This window comes from Mastomys coucha, unplaced genomic scaffold (genome assembly GCF_008632895.1).
Source record: "Mastomys coucha isolate ucsf_1 unplaced genomic scaffold, UCSF_Mcou_1 pScaffold15, whole genome shotgun sequence".
NCBI classification, from domain to species: domain Eukaryota; kingdom Metazoa; phylum Chordata; class Mammalia; order Rodentia; family Muridae; genus Mastomys; species Mastomys coucha.
Genome location: NW_022196897.1, coordinates 21,164,393 through 21,183,831, shown reverse-complemented (window position 1 = coordinate 21,183,831; position 19,439 = coordinate 21,164,393). Strand labels below are relative to the sequence as shown.

General features: G+C 46.0%; 1 protein-coding gene and 1 pseudogene across 12 annotated transcripts in view; one reads left to right on the top strand and one right to left on the bottom strand.

Moving 5' to 3' along the window:
• Nucleotides 1-19,439, top strand: part of Ralgps1 (Ral GEF with PH domain and SH3 binding motif 1) — a 244,145-nt gene that overhangs the window by 108,573 nt on the left and 116,133 nt on the right. For all 12 annotated transcript variants that reach the window (XM_031369895.1, XM_031369902.1, XM_031369903.1 and 9 more), the window contains one exon: nucleotides 7,217-7,343. In XM_031369895.1, coding sequence (XP_031225755.1) covers nucleotides 7,217-7,343 — 127 coding nt within the window. The remainder of the gene's footprint in view (nucleotides 1-7,216; nucleotides 7,344-19,439) is intronic.
• LOC116090032 lies at nucleotides 8,822-9,918 on the bottom strand (annotated as a pseudogene).

Sequence of the window (19,439 nt, the reverse complement as noted above, 5' to 3'; positions counted from 1 at the left end):
TCCTGAAACTCACTCTGTAGACCAGGCTGGCCTCGAACTCAGAAATCCACCTGCCTCTGCCTCCCAAGTGTTGGGATTAAAGGTGTGCATCACCACCACCTGGCCTTTTTGTTCTTATCTAAAGCAATACTTGCTGTATTTTAGCCAAACTGTTGTTCCCTCAAACATCCCTCAGTCATCCTACCTCCAGGTTACTTTTCCTGTCTTCTATGGGCTCTGGTGCCTCTCTGGACCCCTCTATGCTAATTTTCCCCACCTCAAAATGGTTTTGTTTACTTCCTCCTGACCCCTTGTGGAGTGTTATGTAGCTTCCTTGCATCTGTGGGCCCTTCTCAGTGCTCAGCCCAGCTGAGCATAGGTAGAATGTCTACTCACATACCAGCTCTGTACCCCAGGTGAGCCCTTGGCCAGTGTGTAGTATGTCTAGATCTTTACCACCCAGTTGTAGAACTGGGAGTTCTTTTGGGTTTGTCTCCTGAAATCACCATGAGTAGAATAAAGTAAATAAATGATAAATGAAATACATGATGAAAGTATGTGCTTGTAGGTATGTCTGTGTGTCCATGCAGCTGTTAAAGGATTATTTTAAAAGATAAAATTCAGCCAGGCCGTGGTGGCTCACACCTTTAATCCCAGCACTTGGGAGGCAGAGGCAGGTGAGTTCTGAGTTCAGAGTGAGTTCCAGGACAGCCAAGACTACACAGAGAAACCCTGTCTCGAAAAACCAAAAAAAAAAAAAAGATAAAATTCTGGTTCTTAGAAATACAGAATGAGTACTGGGGAAAGATTTGCTAAGAGTAGTATGCAGTAAGCGCATCACTGTCACGGCTCCCAGTCGGAAGTGCTACAGCCATCTCTAATACACACCACCACACTGTCACAGCTCCCCCCCAAGTTGGAAGTGCCACAATCATCTCTAATATAGACTTCTACACTGACACAGCCCTCAGAAGTGCCACAGCCATCTCTAACACAGACCATCACACTGTCACAGCTTCCTCCCTAGTCAGAAGTGCTATAGTCATCTCTAACATGAATATCGAATTAATCAGGATTCCCAAAATGATTGTCAGTGGTGTCCATGAGACAAAACTTTTTGCCTATGAGCAGAAATTTGTTTATATGACTATTTTCTATAAGTTAATTTTTATCTGTACAGATTTAAAATTAAATTGCCATTTAGACAAAGGCAAACAGCCCAAATACCACTAAAATTCAAAGTGGCAGCTTTTCCATTAATGCTGTCCATTGCGGTTGATGTGTGGCACTGGCTTGGGACTTGGCAGCCGTTTTGTCTTTCAGAAACAGACACTAAATAGCCAGAGGTTAAAAAAATTACTTTAAAAAAAAAATCCCAGTTTAGTTCCTTGCAGATTCCACACTATACTCCTGTGTCCACCAGCACTGAGCATTCTTTCCACACCAGCCAGCAGCAGACGCTGGGATTGAAGTAGGATCTGTAGCCAGTTTTTAAAAAATATATTTGGTGCAACAGGCTCTTTCTTGAAAATAGACCACATAAGAGGAAATGTTATTTTTTCCCCCTCAAGGCAGAAGAATGCAATGCCAGTGTCCTTGTAAGCTGGAGTTGGAGGGCTTTTCTTTTGCCCTTCGTGGAGGTGACCTCCACACTTGAGCTTGTGGGTGGCAGATAGCAAGTGCACACCTGTGACCCTGGGAGCATGAGAAGAGCAGCTCATGTCCAGGGTGTCCCTCCCGCCTGGATCCTTCTGGGGCCTTTGTGCTTCTCAGTCTCAGTTGTCCTTTGGAAGGTCACCAGGCACTGTGTAAATGAACAACTCAAGGATTTTTGCCTTGTAATTGGAGTTCACTTTGAGAGTGTGGTCTGGACTTGTCTTGGTGCTAATAGTATGTAACCGCTTCCTGCCTTTGCAGTAAAGGTTTCTTCTTTTTACTCTTTTGTTGACATTTTATAAAATGGCTCTGGGGTCTAGTCCCTGCTGGAAGTGTGGTGGTCACCTCTCTTTTGTTTTTACCCCACCAGTTTCTTAGTTTGCGCATTAAGGTGTTCCTGCCTCCCCAATTTTCTAGCCTCTTAACTTGGAGTGTTCAACTCATTTATTTTGGATGTCCTTGTTTAATTATAAGTGATTTTTATCAGCATAGATTCTTCTTTCAATATAGGTTTCTGCTAATAATGGTTGAGCCTGCTGTGAGCTCAAGTACGTCTTGTCAATAATCTATAGCCTTGGCTTTTCTTACCTTTATCTCATAAGGATTATTGAGACTCAGAAGTTTCTAATACACCTGGTTTCATCCTCTTTGTTGCTCTGTCTGTGACTGCCTTTCAGCTACATTCCTTCTGTCGGGAGGGAAGGGGGAGGAGAGCAGGCTAAGCCAGCACCACTGTGACCTCACATGTGTCATTTGCCAGGTGAGACACAAAAGCAGCCTTGCAGTAAGTTAGAACGATAGTAGAATGCAGGAAGCTTCATGGACAGTGCCCCAACACTTCTTGAATCGTTTGTGTCTCAAAGTCACAGTTTTTCCAAGTGCTGTATACATTGTTCTCCAGTGCAGCAGAGCTGGGACTTAGCTTTTTTCCCCTGACTGATTATATAGCCAAAGAGATTAAAGAATACTCTAAGGGCTGGAGAGATGGCTCAGTGGTTAAGAGCACTGACTGCTCTTCCAAAGGTCCTGAGTTCAAATCCCAGCAACATGGTGGCTCACAACCATCCGTAATGAGATCTGATGCCCTCTTCTGGTGTGTCTGAAGACTGCTACGGTGTACTTACATATAATAAATAAATAAATCTTAAAAAAATACTCTAAAATGTCTCCATTTTATTCCTTACTCATTCTGTACTGAGCTCCTGAGTTCTCTGGATGTTCCGGGCTGTGAAGTTTTTCATAATCTCATTTCCTTACCTTGTTCTCTGAGCATACTGGCTGCACTATATGTATGATTCTAGTTGAACAATGGCTGGATCACGTGTAGTTCTGTGACCCTTTCCTGAGGCTCCTTATAAATTCTGAAATCTGAGAGACCCTCAGTTCATGTGAGGGTCATAATTGCTAACTCTCTCTACCTGTAGTAAAAGTTTAAATGTGAAAGTGCTGCTATTTTCTGAATAAGCAAACCCTATTTTTATTTTTATTTTTTGTTTTTGGTTTTTTTCGAGACAGGTTTCTTTGTGTCGCCCTGGCTGTCTTGGAACTCACTCTGTAGACCAGGCTGGCCTTGAACTCAGAAATCTGCCTGCCTCTGCCTCCCAGGAGTTGGGATTAAAGGCATGCCTGGCATAAACCCTATTTTTTTTTACAAGCACTATTTTTAAAGACCCAAATCTGAAAAGAATTTTTATCAGAATAATACATGCACATTACTTTAGAAAGATTGCCAAGTACTGAAAGGCTCATCGACACCCCTGATCCTCCCTGATTCTCCACTTCCTGCTCTTCCCACTTCTTCCCTCTTTAGAGGTAAGCCTTCCAGGTTTGTGGTTTCTCCTTGGAGTCCCATGCCACAGCTCCACCCATGAGCATTTACTAGTTTCTTGATCCACTTACTTTAGGCAATGTATAGACATAGTAGCTTAGTTTTCTAGGTCCAGCCTCCACACTTCTTCATCACAATAGTTCAGCCATCTTTGTTAAATGAGAAGTCAGGGTCCTAGTGGCTAACAGTGTGTGACCAGGCTTCACTGTATAACCACAAGGTGAAACAGGAGTACTCTGCTTCCTTGAGTAGTTTACCTAGTCATTCCAGTTCTCTTTTTTAAAAAGTTGAGGACAGTGAGTTGGCTCAGCAGGTAAAGACACTTTGACCTGGGCCCTGTGATCTGAGTTCAGTACCAGAGGCTCATGTCGTAGACTCACGCATTGTCCTCACACAGATAGGTAGCTGCAAAAGTTCCTTTCCCATATTAGCCACCTATTCCCCAGACTTATATAATTTCAAAGTTTTTATTGCATAAACCATCCCTCGTGCCACAGATGTGTTACCAGGCAGGTCTTCTTCTGAGCTGTTCCATGTGGCCAGTTGTTCCTAAGACCTGTATCTCATTGAGTATCCCAGAATCCCTTTCACTGTTATTGAGAAGTATCTCTCCCCACCCCCAACTCTTGTGTCCCGTGTCCTCTTTTATCTGATTCATTCCTTCAGTTTAGTAAAGGAAATTCTCAGTTGGTTGTCAAACATATCATGGGAAAACAACTTATAAATTATTCTTGAGAAATCTGATCATGACCTGATTCCCTTTGTAGGTTCAGAATGGAGCCATTTAGGAGATTCACAAAATCCAGCCCTTCTCAGTGTGTATATGTATCCAGGGAGGACAGAGGTGACAGACCTATAGTCTAAGCACCCAGCAGTCTGAGGTACTGCTCATACAGGGGTTGGATTTCTGGGTAGACTGGACATGTTGGGGAACATAAGCAATGGCTCAGTTGGGTCCAGAGAGCTTGCTGTATGGGTGTCTGAATGGCTCAGCCTCAGTTAGAGTGAAGGCAGCAGGATTTGTGTGACAACTGAATGAATACATATGATTCAGAGAAGTCAGTGGGGTTCTAGTTTGCATGCATCAGTTAAAAATGAGGCAGGTGTGGTGGTGTGAGGCGGGAGGCTCTGATGCTAACTAAGGTCCTGTTTCCCAATTGGTTCTTGATCTGTCAGTAAAGAAAGCCGTGTGCCAATTGCTGGGTGGAGAGGGTACAGACAGGACTTCTGGGTCTCAGAAGGAAAAGGCAGAGCTTTGGAGGGAGAAGAAGCCAGCAGCCATGTGAAGACTTGGGAGGAACTGGGGCTTGTGGCCAATACTACAGGCCGGTGGTCAGGGATATTTGGCAGGGGCTAGGTGGGACTAGCCACTGTAGTTTAGGGCAGGTGAGAGAAGAGGAGATAAAAATATTATTAAGAGTATGCTTTTCCAGCCAGGAGATAGTAACACCCAGCAACTGTGTCCTAAGCTGAGAAGGAACAAACCATGTAGTGTGTGTTTTTTATCCGTGGATTCAAAGGCAGCTGGGAGGGGGCTGGCATTGCGGTTACCTCCTGTAATAAAAGTGGTAGCGTAAAGTTACACACATCAGTGATGCACACCTATAAACCCACCCAGCATTTAGGAGACAGAGGCAGGAGGATGTCTGTGAATTTGAGGCCAGTCTGGTCTATAGATTGAGTTTCTGTACAGCTAGGGATGCATAAAGAAACCCTGTCTTGAAAGAAAAACAAAACAAAACAAAATCAAATGATGTCTCTCTATATGCCTTTTTTCAATATTAAAGGTATTATTAATTTAAGTGTATGGATGTTTTACCTGCATTATGGTCTGTACACCACTTGCATGCTTGGTGCCCTGAGAGCCCAGAAAAGGGCACTGGGGTTCCCTGTGACTAGAGTTACAGATGGCCATGAGCTGCCATGTGGGTGCTGAGAACCAAATTTGGGTCCTCTGCACATGTTATGACTCATTGAGCATCTTTCTACTCCTATGTGTAGCTCTTCTTGGTGGGATGTCTCTGCTTGACAGGCCACCAGTCATTGCTCTCTCACCTTCTATTCACTTACCTGCGGTGCTAGAACAGGTCTGTCCAGCTTTCCACTGAATGGTGGGTCCCAGAGATATCTGGACAAACCACCCAGTCCTAGTGATGGTGAACCTGAAATCCAGGCTACAGTCCTGGCTTCTTTTTGCCTTTGGGTTCACAGAGGTCAGCTGAGTTGTATGTAACAGAGCTTTCCACACAGCCAGCAGAAGATGGCGTCATTTCCCTCCTACTTGTTACTGTGATGAGTAGCTTAAAACAAGTTAAGCAGAGTTTCTCCTAGCGTCTATGTAGTGTCCCTGTCCTAGCGTGTCTGGAAGACTCATGATTGGAAAAATAAAAGCTTGTTCCTCAGTCTCTGGCTGCTTCAACCGTGGAGGCTTCCCTCTAAAATAAATCTGCCTCCCCTGTGCTGTACCTGGGCTGTCACCACCCAAACTCAACAGGTTTTCCCATGGCTAAATCATTATTGGTTCCAGAGACTGAGGATGGAGGGATATGACAGAGCTTTCCTAAAGCAGGCTAGGGCTCTCTCAGGCAGCAGGCACCTGCACCCAAGGGTGCGGGCTGAGGTCCCTGGAGCTGCACTGCCATTTCTGCTTTCCTGATACTGACAGCCTCTGATCTACTTTTCTCTGCTGCACAGGCTGCTGGACAGTGGCCTGCTTTGGTCTGATGGGCATAGCAGCTCTATTGGTTGATGTCCTTACATAGATTATTGGACTCTCAAGGCTGTTTGGCCAAGGACATACCAGGTGTAAGGTCTCCTTCATGTACATTCCTGGCATTAGCCATTAGCCATTGACCTTCAGTTTCAGTAGCCAGAATTGGAAGAACTCCCTACTTAGTCTCATGTTATGCCCAAACCACACATCCTGGTGGCTGTACCCAAGCCTGTCGTTTTAAGCTTGGCTTCCTCTTACAAACTCCTTTCCTCAAAGCCATTGCATTTGTAGACGCATCTTGGCATTTCCTGGCACTAGTCTTTGACTTGGCATGTGACAGATAGCTACCTGTAAGTCCTCAGCGTCAGGTTTAGACTCCAGGAGGTAAGGTCTCTAGCCCTTTCTGGAAGGATCAGTGTGTACACTGAGCCATTCTCTTTTTCTCCCAGGTCAGTAGCTTCACATGCCAAGCACTTGCTCATCACAGAGCTTGTGTCTTATTTCTGATATGCTTGCTCACATTAAGTCTTTTAACCAGAGGCTCTGTAGATGGCTGCTTAAAGAAAAGAAGGTTGTTTTGTGAAACATCATGCCCAGTGAAATATGACACAGGGTGTGGGGGGCTCTGGAGGAGAGTCCTGAGTTGCAGCACTGTCATGTCCTTGTGGCATATCCGCCTGAGTTGTGTGGCATCTTTCAGCATGAGGCAAATGTTTAGGGGAAGAGACTGGCTAGAGCTTTGGAGTGACACTCCTGGGGACAGTCTCTGAGCCCTGTGCTATATTTGCTCCCACAGAGATCAGTGTTGGGTGTGTATTGAAGGGGTTAGTGAGCATCCTGTGGCCAGTGGACAAGGCAGTTCCAAGGCTGGCCCCTGTGAGCGGGATACCTTTTAGCATCCTTACTTCCATCCAGGGTTTGATAGATTATGGAAATACATTCATTCAGGTCTGTTTTTTTGCCATTTGTCACAGCCTCTGGTCTCTGGCTTTTTTTGATTTATTTTTCTCCCCTCTCAGATAAATTTCTTTTTATTTCAGCTTTTGAATCGAAAAGACAAGACCACTTTTGAGAAACTGGACTACCTGATGTCCAAAGAAGACAACTACAAGAGAACTCGGGATTACATCCGAAGTCTGAAGATGGTGCCCAGCATTCCCTATCTAGGTATGAGTCTCAGTTTGCTTATTTTATTATTAACTTTCCAGGCAACATAACATGCTCAGGGCCAAATAAGATGTTTTTACAGTTTCTAGTTGAGATGTTTCCAGGAAGCAGCAGGGATCATGGATAAAGAGGTGGTTTGGTTGGCTCTTTGGTTGGAGCAGGCTGGTGATGCTTCCCAGGATAGGAACACTAGTGAGGTGGAAACAAGGCAACTCTGTCTTATGTATCTGGGCTCTGAGGGCCAGGGCTCCAGGGCTGTGAGGGCCCCAGGCTTTCAAGCTACAGCCCAGATAGGTCATGATGTCGGCAGGTCATGCTGTCTTGCTGGTTCATTCAGATCCTTCCAAACTGGGGGACCTAGGCATAAGCCTTCTGTTCTAGTTTTCTGGTTATTATTTTTATGTCTCATAAAATTCAGCAAAAGAAATTCTAGTAACCATTGCTAAAAATTCCAGTTATAAAATATTGTGTTCATTATAGGAATTGGTAGAAGGAGAAAGTTTCTTTAGTTATCCAGGAAAAGATATTTTGCTTTGTATCTTACTCCTCTTGGCATGTGTAGAGATGTGTTTGCACTGTGGCTCCATGCAGGCAGTCGGTTGGATTTGTCAGCTCAGTCCTGCTCTGCTCTGTTTACACTGCTTATACTCTCTGTGATGAACAGCCTTGTACTGGAAAAACTTGTAGGACTGTGTATGACTTTGTCATGGCCTCGTGGAAGCGTAGGTAACTAGGTCAGCATGTTTTCAGAGTACACCTTAAAGGTCATTGTTGTGAACAAAGCAAGGTTGTGCTGCTGCTTCCTTTCTTCTTGTTCTTTTGCTTTTTTGAGACAGGGTTTTTCAAAACCTGTCTAGCCTGTAGCCCTGGCTGTCCTGGAACTTTGTCTGTAGACCAGGCTGGGCTCGAACTCAGAGATCCACTCAGATCAAACTTAGAGATGCTTCTGCCTCCTGAGTGCTGGGATTAAAGGCGAGCGCCACCACTGCCCAGCTGGAAGAGACCCTTGATGCTGTGGGTTATGACAGTTTACACAGACCTTCAGCAGCTTCTGAAGCATCCTCTGTAAGCATTCTTTACATGGATTTTTTTTATTCTTAAATAGGATAAAAAAAAAAACTGTCTATTTGACCAACCTTTTAAATTTATTTTTTCCAGACCATCTTTTAATTTTTTTTAAAAAATTCCTTACATTACAGAACTAAACTGAGATGTATTAATAATCCACTCATATTTCCATGACAAACAAAAATTCATGAACCAAAACAAAAAACAAAAAAAGGGGTAGAAGCTTATAAAACTAAGTATGGCTATCTTAGCATAACTGCTGAACAGACAAAGGAATTAAAACACTTTAATTGTGTAGAAACTGAAAATTTACAAACTGTTTAAAACCTGGAATTGCTGACTGTCCAGAAGCTGCACAGATGGATCGTGGGTGGTGGTGAAGAGCAGAATATGAATGAATCTGCTCTGTTCTAGCTGCTCCCCATGCCACCCATCTTCGAGGAAAGCCTGACATTGATTAGATACTGAGCCAGGCTAATGCTGGCAGCAGATCCAGTGATGGTAACCTGCTGATCAGTAGATCCTTCTACTAGGTTTGCAATTTTGATCTGCACCCCAGACATCTGATAGATCTCATTGATTTTGGCGCCCTGATGCCTGATTATGCAGCCAATCAAATCATTTGAAAGATTGAGTTCATGAAGTAGTTTGTGCAGATGTATTCAGAACTGCACTGAATCCGGTGTTGCCATGGGTCATGGGAAAATGAGACTGTTGCATTGCCAACTGGTGGAGCTTGGTCATATTTGACTGTGAAGTAGCATACTGTCCTTGAATGATATAGGCCTCTACAGGTGATCCCTCCAGGTCAGGGTTGAGGCACATGGAAGGGGTGGTGTGGGGAAAGCTCACACTGCCGCTGCCTGTGCTGTACCTGTCTTGACTACCTGCAAAGATGACTGGAGAACTGGAGGGCGTGGGCTTGTATGGGATGGTCACACCCTTGGGGATGGGAGGACGCCAGCATGACTGTACAGATCTGTTTGACACATTCAATGATGGATTGCAGAATGCAAGCAATAGTGATTGCCTGCTCAGTTGAGTTGGGGAGCATATCCCCTGCCACCTGGACCTGAGCCCCTGTTCTCTCTCTTATTTCCTTGATCTTGCAACCACATTTTCCAATAAGAGAGCCACACTGACTAGCAGGTACCACCAGCCATAAGGTAACCTGGGGTCTACTGACAGCTGTGCTATTGGTCATAGAGCTGCTTATGTCCTCTTCCATTTATCAATGATCATAGCAAAGGCTTTGAAGATGGCATTAGTCAGTCCAGCCAAAGTAATAATTCTCAGGACAATTCCCTTCTAGATGTAGATACCTGCACCACTCTCCTTGCACATCTTAACAGTTTTCCCTGCTTTCCGATGATACTGCCAACTTCCTTTCCATGCATAAGTAGCCTGATGGTGAGAGTGACATTTAATCTACCTTCAATCACACCGGTGTCCATGTCTAGCAGTTACAAGGAGCTGGACTTTGAGTGGTCAAGTCTTTGGTAACTGGTAGCTCTAGTCTACTAAGGGTAAAAGGGGAGTGGGTGGGAAGGGGAAGGGCAGGTGGCCTGGGGGCGTGGAACAGTAGGGGCCGGATGGAAGGCGAGGGCCCCCTTGATGTGTTAGAACCGTCTTCTCAAATAATTAAAGTTTAGATTTTGGATTTTCAAAATTGATCACATTATCTTTCTGCTTTTGAATTTACTGCATTTTATTAATATAGGGTGTGCTTTTTCTACATTTTAACTCCTCTGAAATTGACGATAAAACAATTGTAATATTTTTAATTGGCAGTAATATTCTTGGTGATAGCTATCTATTTATAATCAGTGACATTCTAATTTGATGGTGTAAGGATACATATATATAAGGATATATAAATATATATATAAGGATGTAAATATATATAAATACACACTTATGTATGTATGAATGTATAACTCATAACTCTTTGACCATGGTTTGAATTTATTGTTTTAAGTTGCTTCCCTGGCTTTACCCAATGTGAGAATCCTTGCTTTTGTTCTCTCACTTTCTCTTCCTTTCTCTCTCTCTCTCTCTCTCTTTCTCTCTCTCTCTCTCTCTCTTTCTCTCTCTCTCTCCCCCAGTATAGTCATCTTCTTTCCCATTCTTTTTTTCTTGCTTGTTGTAAATTGCTGTGTATCTATGTGCTTGGTGGCTGTTCCAAGAGAGAGTGCATGCTCATGTGCACAACTCCTATAGCTTGACAAGACTGTCATCTAGGAAGGGGATTAGTACAAAGGTGCCAAGTTCGAGAGGGACAATGGCTGCCATGTGTTCAGACAGAGCAAGTGTTCTAATGTCATTAAGAATGGTGTTTTTCCCCCAGCTTTCTATTTTTTTCTGAGACATGGTTTCATATATTTTAGGCTGACCTTGAAGTCATTATGTGGCCAAGGATGGTTATGAACTTACTGCCTACCTCTCTCTTCCTACCTCTATCCCCCAAGGGTCATTTTTCTCTAGGAAAGATTGTGAGAGCTGTTGTGCCACTTACCTTCCATGCCTAGCCCCTTGCTGACCCTTTAGCTGTGTTGTCTTTCTGTATGATCTCAGTTGCTAAGGCACTGAGGTTGCCAGTGGTCATGCCAGCCTAGAACTTGACACTGCCTTTTCCCATCTCTACAATTCAGGTAATCATTTTCCTATCTGTCCCTTAACAAGTTGTCTGTTGAGTCTCTGGATTGTGACTGTTCCTGTGATACGTCTTGGGGCTGGACTGTAAAGCAGTGTTGTCTTGGGGCATCCTAGGTCATCAGGCAGTCTGCTCTGATCTCTGGGACTTTTGCCACTTGGCATGTGTGGATAGAAATAGCTCTCCTTCCCCTGGATCCCCTTTCTCTAGCAGATGCTTCACAGAGGCTCCCCAAGTCCTCTGATTGCCTGCTTTGGCTCTCAGTGAGCCCCTTAAGTGGCCATGTTTCTCCCCTTCAGCCTTCAGGTGGCTCTGTTCCCCCTGACACAGTTAAACTACACTTCTCATCTTGAAGCAGAACAACCCTAGCTCACAAGAGTCAAAGGGGAGGAGTAGGGTGTGCCTGTGCCCACTGCTTCCCATTCTCAGGATGGAGTGTCCATGTCTATGTCGTCATGTGCATAAGAGAATGTGAAGTAAGATCCTCCATCTGCTGTCTGACTGCTGTGCTTAAGCCCTGCCCATTGGATCCTTTTGAAAACCCAACCTGTCTAGGGTGGATGTGTTTATCTAAATGGGAGCAGTTATGTAACTCCTGGAAAGGACAATACGAGAGAAAAATGTCATTTGTTTTCTCCTGGCAGATCCCATTACAGGTCTCTTCCAGGGTGGGAGGAGAAACACTTGGCCTGATGTTCCAGGCCCCCTGATAATGTCTGCTCTTTGCTGCAGCAGGGGCCCACTTATATCCAGAAGGGTAGGCTTCATTTTGTAACAGTTCTCTTAGCCCTCGGTGGAAGGTTTGATGCTAATCCAGTCTCTGGGTATGCATGTTCCATGTGAAGATGGCTTCATTGGTCTTCACAACTGTCCCTAGTCTAACCCTGCTCCTTCACTCCTCCAGACTTCAGAGACAGCTGGCCACACTTTAGTATACTGAGTACTCCTTAAAGCATGATTTAAAAAACACTGCAGGGCTGGATTGATAGCCCTTGCAGAGAGTGGAGGTTTGATTCCCAGCACCTACATGGTGGCTCACAAGTAAGTACCTGTAACTCCAGCTTCCTCTCTGGCCTCTGAGGTTCCACACACACACACACAGTGCAAAGGCAGGCAAAACACCTGTACACATAAAAATAAATTTTAAAAAATTAAAATAAAGCATTGAGAGAAAAAAAAACATTATATTAAAAACAAAACCAGACTTCACATTAGTTCTTTCCAGACTGTGAAATAATACAGGGGGATAGACTGTCCGTTTGTCCCTGAGTCAGTGTGACAGCGCATCCCCTTAGCACCCGCTTCTGATGGAAACGGGAGGGGATCGGCTTTACCACTCATCCTGAGCCACTGTTTTGATCTAGAGGTATTTGGGTTGTCACTATTCACTGTTTCTTCCAGGAAATAGCTAAATAAAATTAGGAATGTGATGGATTCTAAATGCTTTTGTACAGATCTCAAAGTACCATAGCAGTGTGGAAAATTGTAATGTCTCAGGGAGCAAAGAACCAGATCTCCTGACAGCCCTCAATGGCAGGGGATGCAAACAAGGCTCTGGTAAACTCCCCCAGACCATGAGTGTGTGAAGGAAAGCTCTAGAGCCTGAGCTACTCCTTCAGACAAGCAAACTCCTCCATTTGGAAAATAAAAGCATTTGTTCTTAAATGTAAATTTTGAAGTTTAGAACAGAGGTGAGCTCTTTGCCAGCAGCTGGGTCAAACTGCCAGAAACTAAAAGAACCTTAAAAAAAAAAAAAAAAAAACAACCAGCTAGCCAGCCTGTGCACTTGGATGCTCAGGATCTCCCAGAACAGCAAATGAACACCTCAGTGATACTGCTTGGGGTCAGTCACATCTCACAGACTGGCCCTGAACACTGGATGTGTGCAAGGAATGAGAAGTAAGCTGAGCATTATGAAGGGAGAAGCTGAGGGCACACCTTGTCTGAATTCCTGTGAGTTGGGAAAATATGTTTGGCAGAAAAACTGGCTAGAGAGTCAAGAATGATGGAAAGGGGAGTGCATCAAAAGACGTGGGTAGATGGGACCAAGGGAGCAGATCCCTGAGGAGCTGGACACTAAGAGTGGGGAGCCCAGGCTGTGACCTGGCTGGCTAGGCCAGTGTGGGCAGGGAAAGTTTTAAGCAAAGCCACTGCTTGGTTTGCATTTTACATACATCTTTGTGACTGTAGCACACTGAGTGTCTTCCAGGGATTCTGGATGGAGGAGAGAAGACCTGCCAGGGGTCATGTGTGAGTGTGTGATGAGTCACTCAAGTTCAGGGTACCAGGGGGAGGGAAAGGCCTTTAGAGATGACTCCTCCTCAGAGAGCAAAGCCTTAGAAAGACCCAGGACCAAGTAAATGCAGCCCTTAAACCTGATGGAGACCCACACACACCCTGGTCTTGGTCTTTGAGAATTCAGGTGTGCTTTTGACTGTGGTTCCTCTTATCATAGAGTTGAAAGAGTGAGTGTGGGACTGGGTGGGATGTGTATATGCAGGGGGTGCAGTCAGTGCCAGGGGAGCTGAGGCACACTGTCCTTAGAGACGTTCATCTGAATAGCTGTTACCCTAGTGGGAGCCACTTTGCCCCAGACTGAATCCAACAGTAGCATACCTGTACTGTGGGGTAATGAAGATGACCCCAAATTGACCAGCACTGAGGTGGTCTCTTCCTTTAATGTGCAGCAGAGAAGACTCTACCCACATGAAGGAGCCCTGCCTTTTTCAGTCCCTACCCCCTGTGTTCAGAGGATTCCCCAGGAACACTCACTTGTTCCATAGCTCCTGCCCAACAGTTGGTGTTCCGAGTGCATGCCTGGCCCCAGTTCTCGGACTCTTCCCATTTTTCTATCTAATTGCCTCCTACCTTCCCAGCCTGGCTTTCTAGCTGGGAATCTTCTTGCTCAGCTGGGCCTGCAAGTCTTAAGCATGGAAAGGGCATATCAGCGCCATAGATAAGGTCTAAGCTGGATCCAAGGAGGATGGGTGATGAGTGTGCTTTTCTTCCCTGCCACTGTGTCCACAGTCCTGTCGGGGCTGACTGTGGTCCTCCTCCAGCTAAGAGACTGTTTAGACATGTTTTTTCTTCCTCAAGGCAGCCATCCAAGCTCGCCTGGGATCCAGCAAGCAGAAAGGTCCTTCCCTCTCAATCAAGGCTCAACCAGAGAAGTGATTTCAAAGATATGTTCCTGTGAGTTTGTGGGAAGCTGCATACTGCTTTAAATCACTCCCTTCCAGAAGGGAGAAAATTACTTCTGGTTGTACAGCCTCCAGATTTGTTTTTGTTTTTTGTTTTAAATTAAATTTCTCCAGGACATTGCAAGAGGCCAATGGATTTTATCAAATACCCCCAATTTGTAAATGAGGCTACCCTACAATTTGTCCTATTGTTTACATAACCATAGGCCAGATGAATACCAGGTTTAAGTGAGCTCATGCTGGGGCTAGGGTTCCACCTAACCTAGAGGTCCTCAGTTCAGCACCTGTTTCCATGGAGATAAACAGAGGGAGGAAAACACAGTGGTCAGGAGAGGAGCCCTCAGGGCACTCCTGTCTCCCAGCCAGGCTGGGAAGTTCAACTTTGCTCTGGGTCAGGTTTTGTCTAGGCCTACAAAATGAGGTAAGGACTTAAGCATACTGCTGTACACTAGAGAGCATTTTCATAGCAGGGACCTGGGTTCTCACTGGGGTGAGAAAGTAACATTAATTAATAGTAGTCACAAATTCATGTGACAGGTGCTTGATGTCACCCAACATCATGAGGAACCTATTCCCCTGACTTCCTTTTAGCCTTTGGCTCTCTAATGAGAAAGTATCATTAATAGTAGTCACATAACTCATGTGACAGGTGCTGAGTCACCGCCCCCCCCCCCCCCCCACATACACAGTTGCTCCGAGGCACTATTTTTAGCTTATTTTGCAGCTGTAGAGTATGAATAAGGTCAATATGGAGTGACTCTTAAGAGATTAGATAAAAGACTGTGCCCATTCCTCTTTACTCAGGGGCCACCCATCCTGCAGGACTCCAGCCTGTGTTCTGCAGTCCTATGAAGAAGCCCCTGTGGCAAAGAAGGAGACTCTGCCCAAGAATTCAGCCTTCACATGAGACCTCAGCTCCAGCCTGCAGCTTGGCTGACGTCTCACCTCTGAAGGCAGAGGCATCTGCCTGAGACATGTCTGCATCCCCACTGCATAGAAACTATAAGGTGATATGGTGGCTTTGGAGTGTATTGAGGCAACACTGAGAAGAGGAAGGGAGCTGGTCTGTACACCTCACTCTGATGATGTTCTTTGTTGACCATCTTTATGGGGATGAAAAATGAACTGTCACTGTGAGCTTGCAGGAGACTATGCAGTAATAGAGCTCAGTCCCTCCTGGAAACTGACGTGTAGGGGGATACTCTGCAGTGGTTGCCACTTGCAGCTCTGTAAGGAGGAAGGTTTCTGGGGATGATCATTGGGCTCTGGAAAGGCCTAGAAGGTTGCCCTTGAGAAAGGTCATGTTTGCAGGCAAGTATGCCCTGGGCTCTGGGCATATGAGGGAGACTCCATTCCTTCCTATGTGACCATCCACAAAGGTTGTGCCCTGGGACAGCACTGGGCACCCACTCTACAAAGTCACTGTGAAGATCATCCATGTTTCAAAGAAGTCTATAAAGTAAAAAGTGAAAGTCACTCTGCTCCTCCCTGAGGCACCGAAGCTGGAAGCTGGCATGCATGCCCATCCACACAGTCAGCTGGTCAAGTCATTGTCCGACCCTGAGCTTTTTAACCAGATGGAGCTTTTCATACATAGTTTGTCCCTTATATGTTTTTCCCACCCAGTTCCATGGGTTCTTTTTAATGACTGCAGATGTACACACTGTCATTCTTGCTGGGGTCCTATGGAACCCTCAGATAATTGGGAAGCTGTGATGTTTGTTTCCCTGTTTACAGGTAACACAGTAAGGGCACCTGGTCATCTGTGCCTTTCTTTGCCCAGTGGAGTATTCACAAGCATGACCTCTAGGATGGAGACAGAGGTAGCTTCATGGTAGCTGTTGTCCAGACACCCTCTGAGAAGGCTCCCATGGTCTGCCACCAACAGCCTTCTTTCTCAGACCCCTAGACACTATGGCATTCTCGGAAGATGTTCGTTCAGTCTCCAGCCTAGAGTGTAGGTGTTTCTGAACTCTCCGAAAGGTGTCACTAAGCCCGTGTTTGCTTCCTGGCTATCTGTCCTGGCTCCCTCTCCCTGTGTGCACTGCCCATGGAGAGCAGGCTATCCTAAATGTTTGCCAAGAATCTGCTCAGTATTCCAGACTTTGAGGAGGTGACACTGAGATGTCACCCTTCTGTCACTGAGATGAGGTTGCAGTCCTCTGTCATCTCACAGCTCCCTCCACATGAGCCACCTCCCAGACTCTGGCTTCTGCCAGCTTTACAAAGTCTCCAGGCAGATGTGAACAAGGTACCCTCTCCTATCATGGGATATCCCTTAGTTTCAGGACACACTGAAGCAGAGGGAAGGGAGCATATCCTAATCAGCTTGTGGAGCCAATTTCATCAGAACTATCATGGAGTTCAGCCAGCTGGGACATGGATATGGGGGGAAGATCCTAATGGAAGTGCTTTGGGAGACAGTGCAGATTAGAAGGATGCTCCATATCTGGGCTAAACTACATCAGGATATTCCAGCTCCAGAAGAGACTGGCTCTATAGTAAGATATGCACCCATAAGGAACAGCGTCCTAGGTAAGGGGTGCTTCTAGCTTGGTTTTAGGATCTGAGGAGACTGCAGTTAGCAGACCCTTTGGTGGTGGCGGCCAGATGAACTAGCTTGACCAGGATCCAGTTACTAGCTGATGCAGGCCAGCTGTAAATAGTGCCAAAGGTCAGGACTGCTGAGTCTGTAGGGTGTAGGACAGTTGGCTCTTGATTCTGATGGGAGAAAAAGAGAAAGGCAGGGCCCAGTGGCTTTCACCCTGGCAGGGTGCCCAAGGAATAGTAAAATCTCTTCCGTCACTGCCCCTTGTTACTCTGTGCCCATTATACTAAGGTAAGCTTCACAGATGTCTATGCCCTGGTTTCCCGACACCTGGCCAGTTGCCACTCCTGTTCTCATGCACATTGGAGATGAAGCAATAGGAGCCACATGGTTCCCCTTCTTCCTTGGTTATAGGGCTGTGAGCTCAGGAATCAGACTGACTTGTGTACTCAAATTCTGAGTGTCTTGAGCTACATATCACTTTCACCTGTGAGCCTTAGATTTCTGTGTTGAAGAGAGGGTACTTATATAGTCCACTTCCTCCAGCTGGAAACAACTAGAGACATACACATAGAAAGTATGCAATAGATAGGAGATGACATAGCCTTAGCCAGAACAAAAATATGGCTAGGAAGACCCCAGCAATGGGGACCTTCTTGCTTCTCGTATCCAGAGAGACCCATAAAGAGCAGGTTGTGGCCTTAGGATACTACTATGTGTCGTGTAAATGACTCAGCTAGGTCTGGAAGGGTGGGTGTATATTTCAGGAGAGGTAAGGGTCATCAGAGGAGGCTCTGAAGACTAGGACCCCATCTGATGAGTAGCACACGGTTTCCATCAAAGGGAGTAGGGACTAGACACAGTTGGAGTGTGTCTAAACATTTTTATTGATGTACACTCTGCCTGTGATCCCTCCTCCTCTCCTGAGAACCTGAGGATGGCCCTTGCCTCTCACCCCCTCACATCAGTCTTCATTCCACCCAGCTGTGCTCTAAGGTAGGCTAGCCAGTTGGTTCCTTTGTTCAGGAGTTATACATTGGAATGGAGATACTGATACTTAGCCAGGATCCCTGTGCACAGGAATGTTGCTTGGCACTATGATCCCAGACAGGTAGTGAGAATGGACCCCCAGAGAAACCCACAGGAGGGGAGAGAGTTGGAGCAGAGATGGCTGTTTCTTGTCCCTTGAAGACTTTCCAGGCAGTGTCTGGTCCCTGACCCTCATGAGACATCTCATGTCCCTGTGTGGCCCACTTATTAAGTGAGCTGAACCCAGCCAAGTGTAAGAAGAAACCAACCTCATTTTTCCTCAGTGTACCTTTCAGGCCTTCTGTGGATATTTTATTTTTTGTTTTTTCCCACTCACCCCTGTCCCCCAGATGAAGCTGAGACTACACAGGCCCTCTTCAGTGACAAAACCCAGTCCCTTCTAACTGTACCTTCATTCCAGGTGGTTCTGTGTAGAGATCTGGTCCAGACACCTGGAGCCTGGCAAGACACAAGGTGGGCTTCTTTGCTGGGTTTTTGCTAGTCCCACTGCCTCTCCCCCTAGCCTAGTATGCTCTGGGCTTGGGATGGGGCAGGAAGGTGTCTTCTGCAGTGGCCTGGTTTTCATCCAGAGCTTGTGCTGGGTTCAAAAACTCAGCTTGCTCATCCCCTCCCCTCTTGGTGGTAGTTGGCTCTCCTTCTGTTAACCCCAGCTCCTGTCCTTGAAGAAGAAATGCTGCTTCCCCACTATTCCTTAGTTTCTGCCTTGCCCCTGCCCCACCAGGCTACACTCTGGGCCTGGACTCCACTCCTCCTTGCTTTGGTGCCTGAGGCCTTAGACTTGGGTTTAGTCTGAGAGTGGTGAGCCCGTTCATCCTGGTATTTCCTGTTGCTTGGCTTGGGGTGAGGGGCCACCTATCCTCCCTGAAATATATGTTAGAGGATGCTCCTTCCTCAGGGCTCTTCTCCCCCAAACCCCGTCACTGAACACACAGATCCAAGGAGGGCATTGGCTAAAGCTGCTGAGGCACCTTCTTGTAGAGTGCTCTCACACTAGCTCTGTAGTGGGTGATCCTCAGTAGTTGTCACTTTCTCTGAAATCTCTGGACTCTCAGATGAAATCACCACAGTTGGGTACCGTTTTTGTACATATAACAGTGCCCTTTGCCTCCTCTCAGTTCTCTTACTATAGCAAGACTGGGACAGGTCAGGGATGGAAGATCAGGGGCGTGGTGGGGGGGGGGGTAGGGAAGGGGCCCCAAACACTGAGGACCTGTGCACTCACACCACCATTGTATCCAGAAGCCTGAAGGTTGTTTGCAGTATTGCTCAAAGCAGCAGCCTTTTGGGAGAGCCACTCAGCATTGCTATTCCAGAGACTGGCTGAGACTGACGTTGAGGGGCCGGAAGGAGGAAGGTAGACTCTCTTGTTTTCTGTCCATATCTGCAGACAGGTAAGCACACCAGGGAGAGAGAACTTGATGCTGTTGGCACTTGTGTGATTGTGGGTCTGCAGAGTTGCTAGTGAAGGTCAGAGTATTACTGCTCTCTGGCTGTGTATGTGCACTTACATTCAGGATCCTCAGCACAGCCACTTCTCCAGGCTCCAACCTGCTGCTACTGAGCTGACTCCCCCCCCC